Source organism: Cinclus cinclus, chromosome Z, assembly GCF_963662255.1.
Source record: "Cinclus cinclus chromosome Z, bCinCin1.1, whole genome shotgun sequence".
NCBI classification, from domain to species: Eukaryota; Metazoa; Chordata; class Aves; order Passeriformes; family Cinclidae; genus Cinclus; species Cinclus cinclus.
In genome coordinates this window covers 59,376,466-59,402,886 of record NC_085084.1, presented here as the reverse complement: position 1 = coordinate 59,402,886, position 26,421 = coordinate 59,376,466, and the positions used below count along the sequence as shown (strand labels likewise).

The 26,421-nt window shown below is 38.5% G+C and overlaps 1 protein-coding gene across 1 annotated transcript in view; it reads left to right on the top strand.

Moving 5' to 3' along the window:
* Positions 1–21,958: 21,958 nt before the first annotated feature.
* The window catches only part of ZNF366 (zinc finger protein 366), a 30,643-nt gene continuing 26,180 nt past the window's right edge, over positions 21,959–26,421 (top strand). The window contains 2 exon segments of the mRNA XM_062513833.1: positions 21,959–22,175; positions 22,178–22,218. Of these exon segments, the coding sequence (XP_062369817.1) occupies positions 21,959–22,175; positions 22,178–22,218 (258 nt within the window).

Genomic DNA, 26,421 nt, shown 5'->3' with positions numbered 1-26,421 from the left:
ATCTAATCTGATACTGCTTTTCTGCATGAGTGTTTTATAGATTTGCCTTCAAAAGCCTGGGGAAAAAAGAGTTGTGTTTTAGGGGTGTGTATGTCATGAAAGACTGGATGAATCAGAAAAAGAAGTGAGTACTTAGATGTACAATGATGAATGAAATAGATTCTTTAATACTATTGGAAAGAAATTGTCAATGAATCGCTAGTAATGATGGTGATGGTGATTTTACTACAGAACTGTCTGAGCTGTATATTGTCAGGCAGGTGATAAGTTTAACTGCTTCTTTTCTAATAATGTAAAAATAGTGTAAGTGAGAAAACAACTGCTGACAAATATCCCCCAACTTCCTTATAACATGTACTTCATTACTCTTCATTTGATCATATAATCTGCCTTCCAAGTGCTTGCAATATTAGTTGAGAAAAAGTAGCCTTTTCCAGCACCCTGCAGGACAGACAAGTTTTTTTAAAAAAATCCTTCTGTTAAAAAAGATGCTTCAATAGAGCAAACTTTTTTTCTTTGTGTAGATAATTTCAGAGAAGAATGGAATGTACATTACTGTAAGTGGAATAAGAATTACGCACTTCCCAAAAATTTAAGGACTATCCATAATACGTTATCAGTAAAAGATCAACAAGACCAAGCAATTTAATAAGAGAATTTAGCTCCTTTTGCTGAAATGTCCAAGAACGGATTTCTTTCAAACTTTTTTAGCCAATTTCAGTTTGTACTGTTTACTTTAAGGATTATGTTAATTAATTAAGTTAAATCTTATCCATTTTACTCAGTTGTTATAAAACAGTGAAATTGTAGCAGTAACATTGTTTCTGTTCCCAAATATGACAGAATTTCTGATCGCAATTGTAAAATCCAGTTTTTGGTTAAGTATGCAAAAAGGCAATCTTGCTTATGGACTATTATGGGAGTAGCTCATATAAAGAGAATTGAAAGAATATGAAATCAACATATTACAGAATTTTTTATTTCAGATGGAAGGGAGCATGTATGTGAATTGTCTGGGTTTTTTTGTTTATGGGGGTGGAAGCAAATTAATTCTGTAGTAGTCACAATAGTATATTGGAACCCAACTTGGCCAAAAAATGAACTTATGTAATTTGATTGACAAATATGTACTTCCACAGGTATTTGTATTTCAAATAATCATCTACAGAAGTCAGATCTATATTTAAGTATTTTAAGCTGAATTTGTAGCCTTTACTCTACCTTGTTATGTGTTGAAAATTCTCTCTGCTTCCATTTGGTTAAAGAGTACAAAAATAAAAATAAACCAACAAAACCCAAGCCACCAACCTGAGCCTTTCACAACTTCAAGACTGCATTGTTCCTGCAAAAAGGCAGAGTGAAACAACACTGTTTATTCCGTTCCCCAGGGTGCAGCACTTGTAGTTGATTTTGTACTTCTATTGCCAGGCAATACAAAGTTCACTGAGCGTCTCCTAATTTACGAATGTCACTGCACTCCAAGCTCAAACAAAGTTGTTTATGACCACAACATATAGGTACTGAAGTCTGTGTGTGCATGATATTCAGAAAGAGAAATGTGGGAATGAGAAGCTGAAACAGAACTTTTGTTACAGTAATAATAAGAGATCATACTGTGGTTTTGTAGTCTGGTGCAGTCATAGTGTTTTCTATGAACTTCACAGTGTCACTCCTTCATTTTCCCTCTATTTGAAATGGGAGCAATGCCTCACTGTTTTAAGCAGAATGGAAGAGCTAACAGGGTGTTTGCAAAGCAATGTAGAAGAAATGCAAACAGCTAATAGAAAGCCAAATTTAAGAGCTGTACTGAAAATGAAATAGAAATCTTTAGGAAGAAGTCCAAGAAAAAACATCTGGCAAAGCAAGCATTGGAGGCCTGACAGAAGGAACAGAGAAGCAGGATTATTGGTCTGTTTTTCCTTTTGTAGATCAAACCAACATGTCAGATGCAATGCAATCTGTTGTTTCTACAGGGAAAATTGGGGGAAGAAAGACTGGGAACATCCAAACTAAGAGAGTGTCATAAAAATTAGCTGTGCTGTGCCAAGAAGTAGATGGAGTGTGTAGATGGAAGAACAGGGGTACAAGGGAGGATCTGGCATTGAGCTCCACCAGTCTCCTAGGACAGGGCTACTGTGAGAGAGGATCCAGGCTGGGCTGCCATGCTCATGGGCAAATGCAAATAGCTATCTGGGTCTCTACAGGGAAGTGAAAAAACGTGGCAAAATATCTAACATCCAGCAGCTCCACTTGATATTATATAAGTGGTGCATCTGTGAAATGCTCTTCCAGAGATTGCAGAGACTTGATTTTTTCATATTGCCTTTTCCCTGGGCTCCCTGTTGTTCTTATTTCAGTCTCAGCTTTGCTCTTACCTATTTGTCTCATATTTCTTCATTTTTCCTGAATTGTCTTGGTCTTCTTTTGTCCTATTCCTATTTCTCTCTTTTCCCCATTTCATTTGTTTATTTCTTCTTTGCATTCCACAGTGTAGTTATGCACTGATTTTCCCAAAGCCTTGCTGTTTTTTGTTTCTTCAATAAATAATAGCAGGGATAGCTGTTCAGCTGTGGTGCTCTCCTCCAGTTCTCTTGCCTGCAGATGATATTCCTGTTTAGAGAACTGAAACCAAACTGATGTCTTAAAACTTGTGGCTAAATACAAATAGACACTTCATTAACAAAAAATTGACGTAAATTAATGTAAGACAGACAAATTCATATTGTCAGACACTGAACTGCAAGGCAGAAAATCCTGCCTGATAAGCCACGGATTTAGAAACTTAACTCTAAAAAAGATACAGTCTTTTATAGGTGTCAAGGGGACAGGTGATGAGGTTGATCTGAGGCAGAGCAGGAGAACCCCTAGGAGATGTAAAGAGCAACAAAACATAGAACAGTGTCCAAGTCCTGGGCATAGAGTTAATTTTCATCATGGTGGCTAGTATGGGGCCTTGTTTTGGACTTGTGCTGAAACAGTGTTGATAACACAGGGATATTTTGGTTATTGCTGAGTGGCCATTGCACATCATCAAGGCTTTTTCTGCTCCTCACACCACTCTGGCAGCAAGAAGGCTGAGGGTGCACAGGAGTTGGGAAGGAACACAGCCAGGACAGCTGAGTCCAAGGCAGCACAATAATTTCCTGTATTATATGACATCTTATTCACCAAATAAAGCTGGGGGAAGTGGAAGGAAGGACGGCACATTTGGAGTGATGGCATTTCCCAAATCACCATTGTGTATGCTTGCTCCCTGCTTTCCTGGGAGTGGCTGAACAATTGCCTGCCTATTGCAAGTGGTGACTGAATTCCTTGTTTTACTTTGCTTGTGTGTGTGACTTTCGGTTACCCATTAAAGTGTCATTGCTTCTGCCCATGAGTTTTCTCAGTTTTAGTCTTCTGATTCTCTCCCTAGTCCTGCTACTGAAGGAGTGAGTGGCCAGATGAGTTGGTTTTAATTGTCAACTGGGTTTAAATGATAACCAGAACAAGAATAAAAGGGCTTGTGTTGAAGATCCATCATGGAGCTCTGTAGGATCATTGTGAGTGATCGAATCTCGGACTTGATCTTGTCATACTGAATGGGAGGCAGAGAGGCCTATAGAAAGCCTACAAAAAAGGAAGACTTTCTCCTTCTTCACACTTAAAATCTTCTCTCCTATGTATTAGAGAGGGAGGAGCCAGCAGAGTGACATGGCTGAAAAGATTTAGTTTGGTGGGTAACTAATTTCAAGCTTTTTTCTTCTTATAGTTTAAGCAACTTCAGGAAAAGGGGAGAAAATAATGCTCTGTGACTTGAGCTTGAGATACAGTGCTTTTCTCAGAGCAATAAAAAGTAATGAAATAGGTTCAATAATTTGCAATAAAATTATCAGCTTCAAATCTAGTAATTCTCTATTGGACTAAATGTAGACATGCACAGCCAGGTACAGGTACATGTTTCTCCATGTGACTAATTTTATAACATTCTCATTTAGGTTTTGTGATGGATGGTTTCAGGCCTGTCATATTTTGTGATTACAGGAGATCTGATCTGAAAGATGAAGATGCTTCCCTTAGCAAGCACTCATTCTGTCACACTGGGAGTGAGATCTCAGGTATTGTGCCTGGAGTATTCTGTCTCAATATGGGCCTGAAGAGGCTCAAAGGATTCAAGCAAAATCCAGGAACTGAAGAGAACAGCAGAGAGCCATGAAGAAAAGAAGATAAAAACACAGAAGCAAAAGAAACATGGGACATTTCCCCCTCTTTTGGTTAGAAACCAGTAAATCCAGGAAATCCCCCACTGAGTGACCACAGAGGGACCACTGAGTGACCATTACCTGGTGACCCACAAGCCCTTGCCCAGCAGGCTCAGCACCAGGAGTGACCTTGAGTGACCCCAAAATGACCTAAAATGACCCCAAAGTATGACCCCCACAGAGTGACCACTGAATGATCAGTGAGTGACCACAGAGTGACCACTGAGTGACCATTACCTGTTGATCCAGAAGCCCTTGCCCAGGATCAGCACCAGGATGATAACTTATATGGTCTTATGCTAAACATGGTCCAGTAAAAAGAAAGCATTCATTCTCCTGTATACTCAACTAATTTTTGCAATTTTGTGCAAAGATTCTTTGATCAAAGTGTTCTGTAACACCCAGGTGAGAAAGGGGAACTTTATGGTGTCCTTCCTGAAAACAGTTATGGTTAGTAGGACCACTTCTGGGACCTGGGACAGGAATAGCAGTAACCTCTGATTCCTCTGAGATTGTTTCTCTTCTACCACTGCTTATCTCATGTTGTGACCTGATGGGAAACACTGCTGTCGTGGAGTGCCTGAGCTGTTTTCCCTCTTTTTTCATTTTAGAGTGTCTCCATGTAGTTACATCTCCATCACTTTTGTATCCAGGTACCTTTCGTATCCAGCTGGACTCAGAGCCAGGTTTGACGCAATCTCAGAAGCTTTGCCACAAAACCCTCAGACTCCTGAGATCTGAATTTTCCTTTTTTCAGGCTGTACCTATACACAGACATAGGTAATGCATACCATTTAAGTTCTACACTGTTTGTGAAATGTACAGGCTCAGAACTATATAACTTCTGATCTTGTTTAATCCTGTTGTATTTGACATTAGGTTTTATCTGTGCCATCAGTCTCTAGCAGAAAGACATACAGAAGCTCTGCTTATGATGCAAATTCTTTTTTTATTATTATTAATGCTGAACATAACCACTTCATCTTTGTCGTTCATTATTTTCAGAATTCATCTGTTCATTTTTCTGGAACTTGAGAAAAATGTAGTTTCTATGTCTTATTTAACTAACTGTGGTTTGCACCATAATGGAATAGCAAATGACTGTCAGATCACAGATAATATGCCATCTCTGATGTTATACTAAGTTGTTGGGCCAAATATTCTGGTATAAGTCAGGACAGCTTAATTTATATGAGCCTTTCAATCAAACTTAAAATAAAAAATCCATCCACTCAAGCAATCTTTTCCTTCTTCTAATTGCTGGGTCAAAGAGCATATTTCAGAAGTTGTATTAAAACATCTGGGAGTGTGAAAGCACTACAGCAGAAAAGCAAGGAAGCAAAAAAATAAAACCAAACATTTTTAAAGAAGTTCAGATATACCTTAAATATTTTTTCTGCTATATTTTTTGTGTTTTGTCTACCTCTAAACATTAAATCACTCAGTCTGTAGCAGAAATTTTATCTTCAGTCCTCAAAATTTAATGCATGAACTGAGTCTTTTCATTTTTCAATGTGTTAAAAATTTTCAGGGACAAGCAGGGAGATTGCTGTGGACAGCACATTGCTGAGACAACCCAGAGACCTCAAACCCCCCCCAGCGATGGAGATATAATGTGGCCAGATTCTCACCAGACATGTGATGACAGAAGAAAAATTTTGGTAAATGTTAGAGTCACTGGACATTAGAGAACTTGGCTTTGCAGTTCCAGCATGGGATGATATATGACCTGTCTGTGCTATAACATTTTTCACCCTGCCTTGAAATCATGTGGAGGCACAATTATTGCCATCATCAGGCACTGACAAGGGTGAGCATAATGTGAATGATGTGACTGAACTGCCTGTGACTTAGTGAGGCAAGAACCTCACAGCAGCTCAGCACATGAGCAAGGGCACAGGCAAATAAGAGAGCAGCACAGGTGTGTTCAAAACTTTCCCAAATTCTACACTTTATAGCAAACCAAAAAAGATTAAAACCCCCTCAGTAATTCTATGGGGGTTGTGTGGGGGAAGCAGATCTAGGACCACTTGAAAAGACCCAGCAATAATTGGAGTAGTTACAGTTACACCCACAGTCTGTTTAACACTTGTCAGCAATAGAAGTTCTGGACTGAGAAGGTGAGAACTGAAACTCTGCAATTTTTATCCTTTGAAGAAAAAAAAAAAAGATTTTGCCTTGCAGTACCTCAGCACAAACAGGTCTGCTCACATACAAGCACTCAGAAACATACTGCCAGGACTCAATCACTGTTTGGAAAACAGGCAGCTTTGGGAAAAAAAGGATGGGAAAATTTTTCCACAATGTTTGGGAATGCTTGGCATGCAAAAAAAACCCTGCTGGCTTCCTGCCGCTCTGCCTGGGAGACAGAGAACAGAACTGCAGATTCTGCTGAGAGCATCCTAATGTGTTAATTTTGCTGCTGCTTTCAGTGTTTTTCATCATCCTTGGTCAAAGCAAGAGAAAGACAGGAGGGACCTTTTACTGCTCCCTCCCTCCCACAGCAGGTTTTCCTGCAATAGCAAAGTGTCAGGACATGTTCTTGACCAAACAATTTTGTGTTTCTGCAGCAGATCACGTTTCCCTAGAAACTCTTATCTGAATTGTAGATCCCAGCCAAAATCCCATAGCTCCATAAGAGTTGGCCTTTGAACTGGCACCCCTTCCATATGATGCTTCTCACTTAATGTGACCCATCACAGTGAACCCTGGATGTCTTATTGATGGCAATGCCCCCCATTGTCTGTGGCTCTATGCCTTCTCCTAAAGTTGCATCTTGGTTTTCACTTTCACACTTGCACTCATGCTGGGGTACCAGGACTATCTGTACCAGAACTGTGCCAGGTCAGGGCAGGAGAGATCATCTGGGTGGGTTGGTTATCTTCCTTGCTGACCCTTTGGTTCTGGTCCTGCAGTAAAATGTTTCCCTGCAGGGAAAGTCACAAATGACGTCCTTGGTGACAATTCCCTGCTCTGACTCTTGTGCCACAGGCTGTCTGAGGGATATGACCCTTGAGCTGAATGCTGTATGGAAGCAAAAGATTCTCACATTCTGTGCACCCAGAATGAGTTTTATCCTCAGACAGAAAGAACACTGGTTATGTTCGCTGGAAAAAGAAACTCCAGCCTTGAACACCATGCTCACCCTGGCTGTAAACACAAACTGGTTAACATGGCTAACATATGCAGGGTAGTTGTGTTCCCCTGTGGTCTCTCCCAGTTTGCAGCAGGAGGAATCAAGGGAAGAGCTGTAAGGAAGAAAGCCCTTACAACATCCACCAGTTTTTCAAAGCAACAGTTTGTATTCATTTCCTGTCTTACTGACATAGGCAAGACAGATGGAAGCACTCTAGTTTTAAGCTCAAAAGCATCAAAAGGTGTATGACACTGAAATAAAAAAAAAAAAAATTATTTCTGCCCCCAGGAGATGCATGCTTTCCTTCCAGGGAGATCAAATTTAAACAGATACAAACAAACATTTACATAACAACAGCAGCAAGAAGCAGCATAGGCCAGAACTAAAGTGACATCTATTTTTCTGGTGGTAACAATAAGCAAATAAACCACAGGACTTTGAGAGCACATCCAATATATGCATTACTGCATAAGGCACTTAGATGAGATGGGATACAAGCCTGCTGGAGCTATTCCATATCTGAACAAATGCAAAGTAGTAGAGTTTGCAAGACGCTTGTGTGCACAGACCTAACAAACACCATCAGGAAGCAGGAGGCTCTATTACAGGTTTTCACAATACATGTCGTACATATTCCACTCTATCATGATGTGATAAACTGTTTGTTTGCATCCACAGACTCACATACTGTAAAACAATCAGCAAAGGACTCCATTGCAAAGCAGGTTGTCACTGCTGATTCTCTAAGCTTTCAGTGACCTTTGTTTTGACCATATTGTTGCTGTTGGTCCTTCTAAAAAACTTGTGGCAATATCACAAGTATCAGAGCAGGAAGAAAGAAACATCACTAAAGCAGAAGTTTAACTGCATCAATCCTTGTTTAAAGAAGAGCAGGTATTAGACATCTGCAGCCTGGGCATTGAAGCACTGTGCCTTCCCCTTCCTCCCTTAACATCTTGCAACTCACAGTGTTATCTAGTGGCCTTGCTCTCTTCTGCAGCCTATGGTCCCATGTTGTGCCTTGGATTATTTAAAGCAAATAGAATAGATGTATCTTCTCTCAGCCTTTTCCTATAATTAAAGAAATAACAGATCATCAGTCAATTTTATTTTGATTTTAATCCAAATTTCATGCAACTTTACAGAAAATTTTTAAACCTCACAAACCTTATACGAGAAGATGAGTCTGTGTGTTTTGTCAAAATGAAAACACAAGGACTCAGAAGTTAAATAACCAAATGAAAAGCATACCAGAAAATCAGTGGCAGCACCAAGAATGAAACAAAAAATTAAGAAGCCTATTCTCAGCAACTGTCTTGTACCAGCCATTGTACTATAGAGTCTTTATCACTGTCCTTAAATGCAATGCATAGAAGTGTCCAACTGCTTCCACCGATGCTCTATCATTAACAATATTTTTCCATGCAGATGGGAATATAATTTTTCAATGTAGATCGTTCCCAGTTTGTAACAACTCTTTCTAAAACCCTCAAGTGAGTCTCCAGTATTTTGTGTTTTGAAAGCAATATCTTCAACAAATTTTACTTTATGATCAGGAATAATTTAGTAGGTTTTTTTTTTCAGGTAAGGTATTGGGATAATCAGAAAAGATGGCCCTCTTCTTAAGGGAAATCTAGTAAGGGCAATAATTTTCTTAAATTATTGTCATGCAAGTTGAACACTAGGGGTCATATTTAGATAACCACTGACATACTGCAGAGCACATCCAGGAGAAAAACAACCACTCACTAATAACTGACCCATGAATTTTAAATAATTTACAGAGGAACAGCAGTGATTTTCATAGTATAAAGGGCAATAGCCAGTTGGCTGTGAAGTGCTAGGTTGACTCCTGTATTTATGGACAGGAGCTGAGTAACAAAATGGGAAGGCTCACAACATAACAGCATCAGATGAACTCTTTTTCTTCCTAACAGGGACTGCCCCTGTACAGGTATTTCATTGTTACCCTTTTGTATTTTCAGTACCACAATACTTCTATTTCAGGAAAGGGAGGGCACAAAATTTTTGTTGTTGAGACAAAGTACTCTGAGGAAAGCTGCAAAGTTCATTTAGGAGTCAGAATCAGAGGCAGCAGGACCGATATTTTCATCAGTTTTACTAAACTTTTATACACTTACACATTTCCTGTAGTTAACTTTCACCACCAGAGAACAGGCTCTAAGCAAAGTACCTTGATGCTAGTTTTCCACCATTCTCACAGCAGTGGGAGGAGGCAGCAAGGAGATAACATGTATTTATGGAAGTGAAGCTCTACCAGTGTTGAGACACAGATGTGTTCCCGCACATCCATCAGGAAAGGTGAGAAGTGGCCTGGTGCGTGTCTTTGCATTCCCAGCGTCCCCAGCTGTGCCATGGCTCCTCAATGGCTGCAGAAGGCTTGCGTGCTCATGCTATTATGAGTTGTCATAATTCTGGGCAGACCTCAATTTGCAGCATTGTGCTGCTGCAGTTCCATGCGATTAAATGCAGGTATAGAATACAAGAGTCGTGTCAGGTGTAGCACCTTCCTGCCCTCAGGGCTTGCTTGTTTCCTGTGTTATAATTTCCACTACATAATTGTCCTTAAAAGTCCTAAGTGCTGGAGTTTCCAGCTTTTCTTATTGAAGACTATTTCACGATTCAAAAGCCTTGCTGTCACCGAGGTATTCCTGATGGCCATCCTAAAATTTCCTTCTCTTAATTTCATCTCACTATTCTTAGTTAAACACATAAAAAACTCCTTCCCACAACTAGAGCCAGACAATGGCTGATCTTTCATGCACATGCAAGCTGAAGAAGAAACAGAGAGCCTGAATTTCCTGTGCCTGTAAGATAAATGCAAAACTAGCACCAAGAGAGTCTCTGAACAATATCCTTTCAAATTTGAAGTGATGAGTATGTTAATATATAGAGTTGTTTTGAGCTCAGATGCTGTAGAAAACATAAAACAAAACTGAAAATAAATAAGCAATTAAAGACAAATATAAGGTCAAAGGTTTTTTAAAAGCCTTTACTGCTCTTTCATACTAAACTTATGTCACAAGCATCTTTCAATCTCTCTTTGAAAATGTATTGCCACGCTTAAATATCCCCACTGTTTTGTGGAGCTTCTTGTGAAACTCCCTGACCAGTGCAACTTTCTGAAGTGGTTAATAAGTTATTCCAAAGCATTCAGGCTGATAACTAAGTAGTAACAGATTATTTGTTGAAGCAAGGATTTGCACTCATGCAAGGTGTTAAAAAATCCCGGATTCAGAGCTTCAACTTAAGAGTCATCCGCACTTTATCCAATAATAAGAGATTGCTCCATGTTGTCCTGGTTAATTCTGATTTACCTCTGCTGTGTTAACTTTCAATTTTCCTGTAATTTCAAATTGAGATGACTGGTTTTTGATACCCCTTCCCAAAAATGACTGCTCTGCATTTCTAGAGCACAGCAGCTAGTTTGGTTACACATATCACAGACACTGAGCCTTGACACTGAGTGGAATCATGGATGAGATACCTCAACCTCCAAATACCTTGCAGGAAATAAAAAAGATCTATTCATATGGAAATTTACTAGTATAGGCACATTTTGTTAAAATATGTAATTGTTCACAGCTTGCTCTTCAGAAACCCATTTTATTCCATATATCATGCTTATCTCAGATTCAATTGCAGAAAAGTAAGCATAGTATTAACTGAGAGTCAAAAGGACTAAACTAACAACAGTCAAAATCCTACAGAAGTAAAAAGAATCTTTAAAAATTCTCCAATTCAAATGAAATTACAAATATTTTAAATAGTCTTGTTTTCCTTAAGATCTGTGGGGAGAGATCAGTCTTAAAAAATAGATAGATTTTAAAAAGTGCACCAAACACTAACTATTGAGTCCTAGGTCTATTAACTGTAATACCAAAAAATTATGCTATGTTTATTTATTTATTTATTTATTTGCACCTTGGGACAGAGAAGCTCCACACAACTAATTGCTGTAATATAGTTTTTCCTACATCATACATAGCTGGATTTGTGGATTTGTCTCCTACCCTAAGTCATGCCAAAGAGCACTGGGTAACTGTCCCTCTCCCAGTTCATCCTGACAGGGTGGATTTTATCTGGGGATAGTCAGCAACATGTTGCTGACCCTGATTTCAGGGTGGATGAGGAGAGCACGTGTCTGGATCGTGGCCACTGTGGATGGGCACTTCTGTGGATTTCAGGGAGAAAGCCTGCTTTGCTCTGCCAATTGGAAAGGGCCTTGTCTGGAGTAAAGACAACCAGGCCATGAAATTTAAAAAAAAAATAAAATTGAGGCCTACAGACACTTTGTGTGCAAAACTGGTGTAGTAATAACATAATTATATATTAACTTTTTTTTTCCTTTGGGTGCAATGCGACAAGGTAAGCATGTAAGGCTGAGCCTGGTAACTTAAAGAGTCTTGCAAGTTTTTACAAAGCTTAACTGGTAGTATTTTCATGCTGGTAGGTTTTAAACAACTTGTTGCAGTCTATCATTGCGACCCATTTCAAATCCCAAGGAGTGCCCTATTAATTCTGGAAAATGTAATCTCAAAAAAGGGAATATGTTACAGACTTTTGGATGCTTAGTGTTTTGCTACATCTCAGCCTCAAAATTTTCAACAGTAGGATCTCCACCCCATACTGCATAAAAAACTATGTTATTGAGCGTTTATGTTTATTTTAGCAAAATCCATTCCCTATGATCAGATAAAAACTATGAGAGGGGGATAAATATCAAACTACAGAGTTTCTATCCAACAGCAGTAGAACATTATTTTTATTAAATGTGTCACTTTGTGACAAAATGAACACCTGATGTATTAAAGTAAGGCAGGTGGGGCAACTCTTCAAAGGCAGGTCAGAGGCTGGAAGAATTAGCACAGGACTCTTACACCAGACTCTTAGACTCACCTCTACTTGATATGTTTGTGAATTCCAATAGGAAATCACATAAACAAAACCTGTGCACTTAAATGCTGAATTTAGAATTTCAAATCACAAGTTGGACACCTTTTAAAAGCTGGTGAGAAGATTTAACTTGGGAACAGATTATGCAAAACGCTGAAGCATGTCATCTCTGACGATGAAGAGAGTGACTCATCTTTGGAGTTCTAGCTTCACTATTTGACTCTTCAAATCACAGTTTCCTTGGTGGGAATAGAAGAGGCCCCTACAAAGCATGGGGCTGAACAACCTCACTTCTTCTTTTTAATGAGGATCGGTGAATTCAGCACCTTGCAAGAACTGGGTTATGTTTGAGGAACTACAGTGCTATGTTTTGCTGTAATCTGCTGTAAACTGAGAAAATATTCCCTCAGTAAATTGTGGTCGGAGAATTACTTGCACACTGTAGGTAAAATTTTGATACTGTAAGAACCAGGCCTATATGCTGCAATCTACTTATTTAGGGTTTAATCTAAAACATATAAGAATCAACTGATTCTTTGGAGAATACCCCACAAATACATCTAGATTAAATATTTTTCTGCTGCAGCAAAAAAAGGATATAAAATAGGAAGTCCATCTCTATGGGCTGCCCCAAGACACATAGCAGCAAACCAGCAAGACAGCTCAAGAAAGGGAGGACTAAAGACAACTGGATTCTAGCCTTGCCTAAAGGGAAGGGTGGGAGACCCTGGCTGGGACCTCTCTTTGCTGAAGATGGAGAGCTGCTGATCAAAGAACTTTGCATGACTGCCAGGTAGCCTTGGGATGAGAGACTAAAATGTCACCTCTTCCCTTTCTTTCTCATGCACCTTTCAGAAGGTGTTTGATTCATGCATCTGTGGCTTCATGATACGACATTTTTGTGGCATTTTTTTTGAAGCTGCAGCCCTGATCTCCCCACCCTACATGCATCCTGTGTCGCAGTGCTGCAGTTTCTAAGTGACCTGGCAGACAGAGACTATTCCTTTAGTCTGTGATGGATGAATCATTATTCCAGGCATGACTTTTAAGCACACAGTTTCTGCACCTCAGCACTTCCTGCCCAAAGCACTGCAGGTCTCTCCTAAATTTTCATTTGTTCTGTCACCAGTACCTCATTCCTGCCCCATTGCAGCCCAGCTGGAAGAATGACTTCCAGCACTGGGAAGCCTGCTAGGGAGGTCACAGACATATAGCAGGTTCTCTCATGCTCTTCTTCATATTCCAGCAGGTCCCAGGGCATAGACATTTTAGGTCTAGATGGAGAGGGAAGTGAGACAGCCATAAAAAATTGAGCGTTCTTTTGGATTCAATTTCTCCTTTGAGCTGTAATCAACTCCTAGGATGCTTCATAACACAATTAGAGCTTATATAAGGCAACATAAGCTCCCTGGAGATATGTTCACACTGTCTAATTTTAGGCATCTAATGTATGTGCTCTGACTAGTCTTCTGAACAGTCCTGTCTCTTTCTCCATTAACTCTGTGGGAGCTCAGGCTCTCCCCAGGCTCTTCTGCATTGTCTCCTGCAGTTACAAGTCCAAAGTGGCCCAAAATATTGAGATAATTTGCAGAAGCTCCACTCTATTGAACTCCAGCAGCAGGGGCTGGAGTTGCTGTCTGATGCAAGGAAAAAAATTCCTCAGCACTTCTCCTGGTGGACCAGCCCCTGTGGGGGACTATGACTTGGCATGAGGAGACATCCCTATTAGCTAGCACTGCTGTGTGTTGGCACACATGTATTCTTTGTGGTACTCTCTGAAGAGATCCCTTTGACATAAATGGCCATGCCTGAGCTTCTTCTGTCTCCTGAGGGAATGGCAAAGGGAATCATGAGACTAGGACTGTTATGTGACAGATATACAGGATCCAATAAAAGCCTATGAAATTAACATTTTTTGTCTTTTGTAACAATGGGTGATACTTTTATAAAGTGTTTATCTACCACTTTATTCTTGAATAGGTTGAGATCTGTCTTTCAATTGCAAAGTGCTTCAAATTTTATCCTTCGGGGACATTGTGTTGATGTGAAAAGAGATGCACCAGAGACTGAAGACTGTTTGCTTAGTTGGTTATAGAAGCAAATGGTTATTGATAACACACAGAGGATCGTGTGATTATCTCTTCATGTATCTGGTTCAGTGACAGCTGTTGGCAAGGAAGATAAAAAGGAAATCTATAAAATTTCAAGCAGACATGGGGCAATTAAAAGAAAAGGAAGGAAAAAGACCTTCATAATCTATAAGCTGTTTTTTAAATTGTTACATTTGAGACAGGCAGCTTCTTCAGGAAGATTCAGGAACCCTGCAACACGGTTGCATGAGTGGCAACTTCTCAGAAGGGATATTCTGGCAAAACAAGCAGCCTTGATGAACCACAGGTGAATGTAGAGCTGACAAAATCCTAGTAACAAGACTTCTAGTGTAGTCTGAGGTTTTTCCTGTAAGTGTTTTTCTTGTTGTTGTTGTTTTGGGTTTTGGGGTGTTTTTTTTCCTGTGCTTTAAATCGTAACCAAATGCTTTTCTGCAAAACAATAGCAGTCTCAGCAAAAGTGCTTTGTCAAAATAAAAAAGAGTAAGGTATGAAAACAAAACCCATTTAAACTTTTGGAAGAAACATAACAAATCTAAGAGGTCTGCTTTTCTTTTATCCTAATTATTCCTGGCTACATATTGTAACACTCACTTTTTATTTGCTGATAACAATTTTGAAGCGCTGTAAACTCATGTGTCAATCCATATGCTCTATCACAGTCAATTAGTTTACATTGTGACTATTGACTGTAGTCTTTAATACATGTATGAGGCCAACACAATTATCTCCAGTAATGGGGAATTCTTACAGAAGTCAATGCAGTTGTCAAATGAATGAGGACTTCAGGATTGTTTGCTCTGCCCAATATTTCAAAGAACAAAACAGGCCTCAAAATACAAGAAAATCCAAACCCAAAATAAGGAAACAAACAATCCCAACTCCAACTAGAATATTCCTTCCTTCCTTCCTTCCTTCCTTCCTTCCTTCCTTCCTTCCTTCCTTCCTTCCTTCCTTCCTTCCTTCCTTCCTTCCTTCCTTCCTTCCTTCCTTCCTTCCTTCCTTCCTTCCTTCCTTCCTTCCTTCCTTCCTTCCTTCCTTCCTTCCTTCCTTCCTTCCTTCCTTCCTTCCTTCCTTCCTTCCTTCCTTCCCTCCTTCCTTCCCTCCTTCCCTCCTTCCCTCCCTCCTTCCCTCCCTCCTTCCCTCCTTCCCTCCCTCCTTCCTTCCTTCCCTCCCTCCTTCCTTCCTTCCTTCCCTCCTTCCTTCCTTCCTTCCTTCCTTCCTTCCTTCCTTCCTTCCTTCCTTCCTTCCTTCCTTCCTTCCTTCCTTCCTTCCTTCCTTCCTTCCTTCCTTCCTTCCTTCCTTCCTTCCTCCCTCCCCTCCCTTCCTTTCCTTCCTTCCCTCCCTTCCTTTCCTACCTTCCCTCCCTCCCTTCCTTCCCTTCCCTTCCTTCCCTTCCTTCCCTTCCTTCCCTTCCTTCCCTTCCTTCCCTTCCTTCCCTTCCTTCCATCCTCCCACACTCAGGCTGTAAAAAAGCCTTGAAAACACAATTTATCACCATTCACACTGCTACTGAGCACAGATTTCCCTACAGTTTTTTATCTCTACAGTCTAGCAGCCATAAAACAGAGGTACACCACTAGGTAGCACTTCTTCATTTTGATCTCAGAAAGGGCCTTTGTAAAGTGCCCACAGAACTTCAGCTGTTGCACAATCACTGGATTCTTTGGAAAAAGTGTCTAGAAAAAGAAACTTAAGCCCAAAAAACATAGAGCAGCTGATTTAAAAAAAAAAAGATAAATAAAAAGATAAATCCATAATCTTTTCAAATTAATCTTGTGATAGAATATCAGGCCTCCAGAAGAAGTAATTCTATTACCAGATCTAACAAAGTAAGAAACTTCACTATACAGGGAAGAATAGGCACACATGCCATTTCTTCATAATGTGTGACTCTTCACAAAATATGCCCAGCCTTCACATGCAAACATATTAAGTAATTTCAGTACTACAGTACATTAATCAGACATCAGAGCCCATGCACATACTTAATGGTGCAAGATAACCAAGAAAGTCCAGAACAAATGCTGGATTTATTTTCCAATCTAAGTAGATATAAAACTATAGGTAAAACTGCTGTCAGATGGCCATTTTGAGAAACCACAAAAAAACTGGATACTTTGTCAATTTCTACATGTTACAGATCTTCAATATGACAGCAAATTCAATCATACTGCCCAAAGCCAAGTTCTTGTTCACCTCTGACCTGAATAAGGCTCACAGTCCTGCTCTCATAACTTCATGCATGTTAAAAGATGAAAACACATCCTCTTAATCAGAACATCAAATTTTAAAATAGCTTTTGATCGTATTGTTTTAGTAAAGGTAGTTGTGATGATTACATACAGGGTACAGGAAAAACATGCCTTTAAAAGACTGCAGCCAATGTAATTTACCAGAAATTATCTTGGCCCAGGATAAGTTGTAAAGGCCACTTTAAATTATAGTAAGGTATTTATTGCCAAAAACACTACTCTCTTTGATACAAATCTCTAAATTTCTCTCCCAAAACAATTGACATATAAGTGGTTGGTCCAGAGGTTACAGTCTACAAATGTTAATTGCTCTTTAAAGTGGTGATTGAGTGTTGCCTGCCTCAAAAGTAAGAAATACATTGGTAAAACAGTAGTAAATTTGGGCATGCAAACACATACTCATGAGAATACTCTGGTCATACTATAATGATGAAAGATAGGCAGCAGCATAAAATCTTTGGAAAATCTCCAAACATGAAAGTTTATTGTGTCATGATGCAATAAATTGCAAAACATTACCTAATATTGGTAACTAGAGTTATGTCCTCCATGTGCTGCAGCACAAGAGTTCTTTAGACTCAGCCTGTACCTGTCTGTAGTCCCATTTGTGTTCTGCCAGATTGTTCCTGAACATTCTTTGTTGAACATGCAATACAGAAAAGAGACCAGGAAAGCACAGAAGAGAGGGATTTATGCAAAACAATTAGGAGACTTTCAGTACTTTTGTCTCTGAATGAGAACTGTATTATTTTTACTCAGCTAAAACGTCACAGGTATGCTTTAGACCAGAAGGAAGATATTAATCTTATTTTTTTTGCAGGGAGCTCAGCTATATATATTATTAGTGTCCTAAAACAATGAAGAAAACCGGTAAATTTGTCCAGGCTTTGACTCTGGTTTCATTTTCTCAGGATGAAGTGGGATAATATTACTGGTGCAGTTACCTCTGTGTTCTCTCTTATTATGTTGGATAGAGGCTGAACTTGTTTATTCCATTCTTGTTCTCACATACAGGAAACTATCCCTGCTGTCATTGGAAAGAGATTGTGAAACACAATTTATTCCTCAATGGAGGAAAAAAGAAAAAAGTAAATAAGGGTCTTAACTTCATATACTCTAATCAAATTAAAGGTCTAGTCTAATCATGCAGACTGGTAGTAGAGGAATCTTCTTGGTCTTCACCTTGACCATGAACACAATACTGGCTCTTTTTCATGACCGTTCCTTACAGGACATTATGTACTGGACCCAGAAAGTATTTACATTCAATAGTGAGTGCATTGAGGCTGACACTGTCTCTCTCTGTATTTTTATTGGTGTCTTTGTTTAGATAGCAGTAGAGTGAGAAAAGGTTAAAATAAAAGTGACAACAACAACAGCAACAAAAAACAAACAAACAAACAAACAAAAAAACCCAGGCAAATATTTCTTCCATAAATGTTCTGAAAACCACACAACTTGTTCCTTAAAACTTGGTTAAATATCATAATGTCATGCTTTGTTACTTGATTTTGCATGACTCTAGATACCAATGATTTTGTACCTGCTTTTTTTTTCTCTGAGGTCAGTTGCTGCACAGTTACACCTGACATGCAAAAGACATGTATTGCAGAAGACATGACCTTGCAAGGTATTTTTCTGGCATGAAAATCAGTTCTAGTGCCTTTACCTCGTTGGGTTGTGATTTCTGGCAGCAGTTGGGAGAAATTGGCAAAAGTAAGAACAGTCAAGTACATCAGTGGCTGCATGCTGGGACTTGGTTGGGGCAACTAAGTCCTGACCTCTTGGATGGTGGAAGAACTGCTGATAATAGAACATGAGGTAGAATTAAGTGAAGGAAGACCTTACGTCTCCTGCTGCTGTCCTTGCTGAAGTAGGCATCTGTCATAGTCCCCTTTAATCAAGATAGCAAAGTCTCATAACCTGTTGAAGGTGCTCAGTAAGATATTTGTGTCCAGTTCCTTATCTTTGCAGTCCTCAAGGAAAGGGAAGCTGGTCTTTGAGGAAGTATAGGATAGCTGTGACAATTAAGTCTTTTGCAGAGGACTACACAGACTATCACATATGCTCAGAGACTTACTTAAGAATGACCTTAACTTTATCAGTGCAGTTTTTTCAAATAGGCTTTTGCACAGGGTTCCCAATGGAGAGAAACAAAAGTGTTGCATAATGGCAGCATAGCTGGTCTCATTGGCCTGCTGTGCCTGGAAAACAAAGAAATTAAGCTGTCTGGAATGTTCTGGAAGCTGCTACTATCTTCAAGATCATGAAAAACAATTTCAAAACAAAATTACAGGTTTTGTGCTATTAGGCTGACCCTGCAGGACAGGAGACCACATTGCTTTTGTGGCCTTCCATGCCTCTTTACTTTCCTTGTGCTCGTATGCAGAGGAGATCTCTTTGATCTCTCCATTTCCAAAGGAGAATTAACAACTTCACTTGCAGTATATAATCTAAGTGCATTGCATACTTTTGCTTTTAAAATTCACCCTCATGTTATGGTTTTGTCCATTTCAGAAAACTCTGGTGGTGATGTAAGGCCAGAGATCACTCATAGCACCTACACTGCTCTGTCAAATGCTGATGTCCATTATCAAAAATTTCATTTTCTGAATATTAAGATAAAAGTCTCTCCAACCAAATAGTGGCTAGGTATCTTCAGGAAATAACACCAGGAATTGCATGAAGGAACACAGATGCTAAGGAAATACTTCCTATGTTGGTTTTAAGCCTTGTTACTGTAAAATAAGTGAAATAGTAATCCCTATGGAAAAACACAGCAACTTGTTCTTCCATTAAAACTGGACGTACAGCAGTAATCTAAATTATTTAAGCAGCATTGATCTAGATGTTGCTTCCAGAACAAAGTCTTACTGCAGAGTATGTAGGAGAGAGCTTTTTGAAAGGCTTTTTTAAAAAAAAGCCTTTCACAGAAATAAACCTGAATTGCTTGTTGAGAAGCAGCTCCTTCTTATTCACTACTGCATTACCAGACAAAGCAAACTCATAGCTCCATGACAGCATGAAGGTGTTTATTGACAAGTATGTTAGAATGAAAAAAAATTAATGGTGAAAAATAAAAGGGAGCATCTAATCACTGTAAGTGACCTTTGGATTATAGATAAAGTTAGGGGGAAAGATACAAGCAGACAAAAACACAGTGGAGCACAATGGGCTAAACTTATCCCAAGTATGACTCCAGCCAGCTGGCAAATATCTGGTTTTCAAAATGCGTTCAATGGGGAAAGAAAGAGAGAAAGAAGAGAGAAAGAGAGAAAGAGAGAAGGGGAGAAAGAGAGAAAGGAAGAAAGGAAGAAAGAAAAAACAAAAAAACAAGAAAGCAAGAAAGCAAGAAAGCAAGAAAAAGAAAGAAAGCAAGAAAGAAAGAAAGAAAGAAAGCAAGCAAGCAAGCAAGCAAGCAAGCAAGCAAGAAAGAAAGAAAGAAAGAAAGAAAGAAAGAATCTGTAAAATAAATAAAAATCTGTTCTAGAACATAGTACATCAGTTCTGTTTGGATAAATCAGTATGCCTTCCATAATACCACTTTTTAAGATCAGTTACTCATTACTGCTCTGCCAATATCAAGCAATGATCCTTGCCATTTTTCTGACCCCTTTCATCACCCTTCTTTTTCCCCACAGCGTTCTATAAATACCCAATGTGCTATTTTCTTGTGAACACTGTAAACAGGGGGTTTAGGAATTTTTTTACCTATATCACCATGGAAACAAGATCTGTGTATACATTTATGATTAGTCTTTCTCTAGAGTAGAAGCCTTCATTATCTATGCAAGCTTATGGCTAATTGTTCTGCATAAGATATGGGTGTCTTATTCCTATCTACTACTTCAGAAATTAATTTCATGTAGTTGCACATAACAAGCTGTAAAGAAGGTTTTATGAAGCTAATAATGCAGATATAATACTTGAGGAATTCCTTTTGGATTGGATATATTTATTTTTCCAAACATTTTGTTTGAGAGAAAACGAGATTGCTATCTGCTGTTTCCTTATTTTTTTGCAGGAAAGCAAAGGGTTGTTGACTTCCTCTCCCCTCCCTTCCTTCCTTCTTTCTGAAGGTACTGTACTCATCTGAAAAAAAAAAAAAGAGAACGAAATGATTGTTCCTGTTCTCCTTCTTAAGTCATTTGAAACATTGTCCCTGCTAGTTTTCTAAGTTTACTGCAATCTCTGCACGGGGGATAGGGAGACAGTGGGAGAGAGAGACAGATATTACAAACATGAGAGCAGGTAGTGTTTAGGGCAAGGCTCCTTCCACCTTCAACAACTGGTAAGTTAAGTAAAATGCTTTTATGGTTAACTCTTTAGAGGTGCAATATATATATGTATATATATAATATATATATATGCCTTTGTATTAAGAAAAGGCATTAATTAGATACATGTTTAACTGATAAAAGAATAATAACCATATGCATTAACAAGCAGTCTTTTTACGCTAGAAATACCTACAGTCCGGTTTTTAGATACTGGTGCTACTACCATATGGTTTAACTTATGCAGATAGGAAAGTATTTTCTAATGAGGCTGATAATATTCATAATATAATCTGCTGTAAATTTTGCGTATATAAGTCCTGCTACCAGAATCTTGTTACAGGCTTCACTAACTTTATCCCAACAGTTTCAGCAAGATTCACTGGGCCATTGCTAAAATATAGAGAGGAGCTGTGTCATATAGGAATCAATGTATTTCATTTATCAACTGCCAGTATTGAAGTCTGCTTCAGCACACCAACCTGTTCTATGTCGGGAGAAGAATTACTGGGACTGTTTTTGTTCCCTTCAAACTGCATTGTGTTTAGGATTACACATGTTTATCTCTACTCATCTGTGTATATGATTAGTCTAGGAGCAATGACATTTAAGAGGTGGTAAGATGGTTCCTGGATCTCACTTGTTAAAAAACAAAACAAAAGAAAAAGTTTATGTTGCGCAGTACATAACAACACTGAAGCTGATCACTCACATCAGTAGTAGGATGGACTCAATTGTATATCTCTTGTTTATATTTTTGTAGACATCAGTAATGTTTTTCATGTTGATCATAAATGCATCAGAATGATCAGAGTTGCCATGTGAAACGAGCGATTGAATGCAAGAGTATGTTTCAAATATTCCGTGAGGAAAAACCCCCTGAACACTTTTATTGCAGCAGAGTGCAGAGGTGGGGCAAGAAATAAGACAGGCATCCATTTCTTTGCATAAGGAGAATGTGCTCATTTTATGATTAAGTATTTCTTAAAGCTGCTGCTCTCTGGAGTGTAGGGTCCCCTGCAAGATGCCCAGAGCCCAGACAGAGAGGCTACAAATGGTGAGCAGACATTACAGAGGGCTGGCAGGCAGCTCCAGCTACCCCTCTCCAAATCCTGCTCCCGCCAGGGTACCTGGGCTGTGCTTCCACCCTGGGACAGCCTCCTGCTCCCACCCCTCACTGAAACAACTAGTGGAAAGGACTTTCTGCCTCCCTCTATCTAGTGTCTTTCTGTGGGTTTTTCCATAAGATGGAATGATCTACCACAAATTCAGCCCAGTTTCTGGGTAAGTTGTAGATTCTTTTTGCTTTGGGAGCAGCCAAAGGGGGTTCTGCCAAAGGAGATGGAAATAACTTGTTTCTTGAACTCCTTAGCTTAATGTTGCCACTCTCTGGTATGAGTTAATAGTTTATTTGGTTATACTAACTCACAAACAATTTGTTATCTGTTCATAACTAATGTGTGCCAGGTCTTGTTGTGAAAACCATTTTGCCACATCTTCCCCTTGGGATATCTGGGTTTATTTTTATGTGACTCTATACTGATTCAAATTTAAGACATGATTTGGACAGCTATTTTGACAGTTATGCAGTTATGTGTCAAACACATGGAATACCAGTTTTTACATCAAGTGAGATGTATAGGAGTCTTCCAAACACATGCAGAAAATTACAAAAGCTCTGGGTTTGTGATGGTATTTTGTTCAGACTGCAGGGTATTATTCTGGATTGCAATCACTCATAAGTTTTTGGTCTGGTTGGTTCAGAAATTCAGTTTGCTGTGTAAGTAAAAGCAAGCTGCAGCCTTCAGGTACAGATTTATTTCTGAATATGATAAATATTTTTGTATTCTTTAAAAAATTATTTCTCTGAGACATTGTCTGAAATACATGAATACGAACAAATTTGTTCAAATCATAGTAGGTGAACAAAAGCAGGTGAACATAGCAGGTGAACAAAACCATACTGTTTTGAAACCCAGCTCCCAATAATAAGGACAAAGAAAGAGCTTTTTTAAAGGAATGCTTAGTAATTTGACATTTCAGTTTTGAATTTCATTTTTTAATTTTACTTATTAGGTTTACCTCCTTTAAAAATCTCTGCAAACCTTTGAAGTTTATTTATTTTCACTTTGTGTAATTTATTGCCAGAACCACTGTAACGTGATGTAGTACAACAGGAGCTTGTAACAGAACTATTATCTTTCTTGAGGTGTTAGGAAGATGATTTTTTGGCTGACATGTTACTCCTACATCACTGAGATATTTACAGCAGAGAAAGCTATAGTCTGAGTCTATATTGGGGGCAGATTTGCTGCTAAATTACAGCACAAATTAAATATTTGTGCAATGAATTTTCAGTTATTCACCCCAATATTTGTGTGAGACTGGACAGTTAATGGTTAATGACTCAACTCTTAAAATCATAAAAAATACAAAAGAAGCCAAGAATAAAAAGAGACAATTTTTATTTATTTTGCTTGAAGTGTTAGTGTTTCTACTGCTAATAGGCATATTTATGTCTATAACATAAATAAGTAAATGGTCAGTCAGTGCATGTATTTCCTCAGAGAATTATTTAAAGCCATTATTTCCATTTGATGTGTTCTCAATTATACAAATATAGACAAAATGTAGAAAACAAAATATATAATCAAAATATAGAAGAATATTGCTTTTGTTTGAAAACAGAAAAATAAAGCTATGCCAGTAATGGCAGAGAGGTTACAGAAACAATTTGTAGCCTGTGGAAATCCCAAGTTAACAGGTCTGGTTCAAAAAGCATAGAAGCCAAAAAAAGTCCTTCTGTAATTGTCAATTGCCTTTTTGTATTTAAGAGCAGCTTCTTTAATGGTGTAAACTATTGAGACTTTTGGGATACAGAATAGTAGCACATTCCTAGTAACATTGTGGCACATCTAATGTATATTTTTGACCATGAGATAATTTGAAGCTTTGAATCTCAAGGAGATTTGTTTGGTTTTTTAATTGTTTTTCATTCTTACAAATAAGCACACCAACAAGAGCCTTGTTTTAAGACTACCAGGGTCCAGAGCAGACAGTGGAGGTTTGAAAGACATGATGTGCATGTCACAGAAAAACATAGTGTTGTGTCTTTAAGGTGTTGTTCCTAGTAGTGCTAAAGAGATATATAGGATATAGAGCAGGATAAACATGAGGGTTTGAATCATGGAAGCAACCCAAGACAGGCCCCATACACTGAGACAGAAGAGTATGGATGTCAGACAACACTTACACTGCTTTCAATCTTTGAAACTGCAAAGACTCAACGGTGCAGAGAAATTTCTGAGTGGACTGCTCCACTCTTCTGCACAGGTCAGCAGAATAGCACCGTAAGAAACAAAAGCAGCAAAGGCTGCATAAGGTAGTAGGGATTTTCTGTGGCTCTGGTTGAAGGACATAAATCAATGGTGTGTAAGGCAGCATCTTACTTACCAATTGATAAAAATGATCCAGAATTTCTGAGCACCAGTGCATGTTCTTCAGTACCAACTAATCCAATCAAACTGCTGCTTCAAACAGACCTTAAAAATGCTATGACACTGCTAGAGGTTGTTGTCAAATTATTAATTTGTTTGATGGCCTAATTTTATAACTTGACAAATTTTTAAGGATAAACCAAAATGTATTAAAACCAAATAGTTACTTTCTTCTTAAGTGCAGTAGTTTTCTATGATCTAGCCTATGACCTCAGAAGATCATTAAAAAGAAAGGAATGTAATCTTGAAGAAGAAAGAATTATGGAAATTATAGAATTATGGAAACACAAATAATGCAAAGCTTTTGAAAAGAAGGAAACAACTCTAGGGGAAAAAAAAGACATAAATTCAGTTGGGATTCTTCCTTTTTTTTCTGAAAATTTGCTATTTTGAAATTGAGACTGCAGCTTTCCACTTGCTGTAAAAATGAATTGGTATTTTATAAATGATATTCAGATTTTTATCCAATGAAGTTAAGGCCTAGGTTAATCCTTAGCATTATTTAAAACATACATTGAGCTGCATGCTGGATGTGTTTTTTTTTTTTTATATCTACCTGACAGAGACTAGTCCTTCTTGCTTGACTTCTAAAATACTAATGATCTAATGAAATCTTTGGTTTAGTTCCTTCCAAATATAAGAAACTTTTTGACTGGCTTCTGTAAAACAGATGGGTTTATACATATTACTCTGCTCTTGATAAGTGAAACACAGCATGTTCTTTCTCAACCAACAGTTCTTAATGTACTGTAAAAACTTGTAATGTCACTGGTAGTAATTAAACTAAGTAATCATATAGTAAAGAAAATATTTTTGTACTGAGGAGGTTATGGGAAGAAATTATGTGAATAATTTTTTTTTCTTTTTTACTTTCATTCCTAATTTCCTGCTTTTTGTGTTAGAAAAAACCCCACAATTAATTATTTAAATATAGGATGAAAATAGCACCCTATTTTTAATTTCTCTTCCCTTCCTCCCTCTTCTACCATGAAAGCTAAAACACTAACACATTTTCCTTCTACTTTGCGGATGTGCAGGAATTAATTTGATTAAAAGGAAAAATCTTAGGGTAAAAAGTGTGTTTCCTGAAAACCTATTTTTCCCTTGTCAATCTTCAACAATGTATACCTGGAAACACCCAACTTTTCATTTGCATATGCTCATTAGAAGCACTAGAATTCAGAGAACAGCAAAAAATACAAAGTTGAAGATTGGCTTAATTACTAAAAGCTAAAGTGATAGAAGATAAAGGAATTTACTAAAAGGTAAAGTGGGCTCCTACACTGCTAACATCACTTTTTGCTGAGAGTTTGAGACAGGTACAACCGATTTGAAATGTAAAGTTGTGAGAAGGAGCATACATTTTTAGCTGTTTTTCTTGGTTGATGCTGTAGTAGAAGGGATGCTAATGCATGGCAAGTAGGCATCACCCACACAGTCCTCTGCCTGGAGGCTTGATGAGGAATAGACACCACCTAATTTCCCTGCATGGAAGAATCTTGGTCTTCCCACAGCAGAGGTCTAGATGTGGTGGTTCTGGGAGAGAAGCATGTGGCTTTGCCCCTTCCTGTTCTGACACCAGCCCCTCTGACAAGCAGCAAGTGTGTTGGCTGGAAGGACAAGAAGACTTCTAGTCTTCCTTTTAATTAGTTTGCTGCGATTCCTGGTTGAGAAAGAGCCACTTATACTTCAGTCTTCCCTTTTTAGGGTTGCAGTGTAACTGTTAGACCCTTTTTTCAGTGATGAAAGACTTCCTGTTTCATGGTGGGCTCTATGCTGGATCTGCCACTAAAGACTTTGTAAGTTGGAAAGAGTATATGCTCTTACCAACATGCAATACACTGGATTTAAACCAAAACAAAAGGTGACCAGGATGGATATGTTGGAATGTAGTGAGTGTTCCAGGTTTAATTGTTTCTTTGAGCTGCTTTCTAAGGCATGTAGTATTTCAACTTGTTGCTTCAGGTCCAGATTATAGTTATTTGAGGGC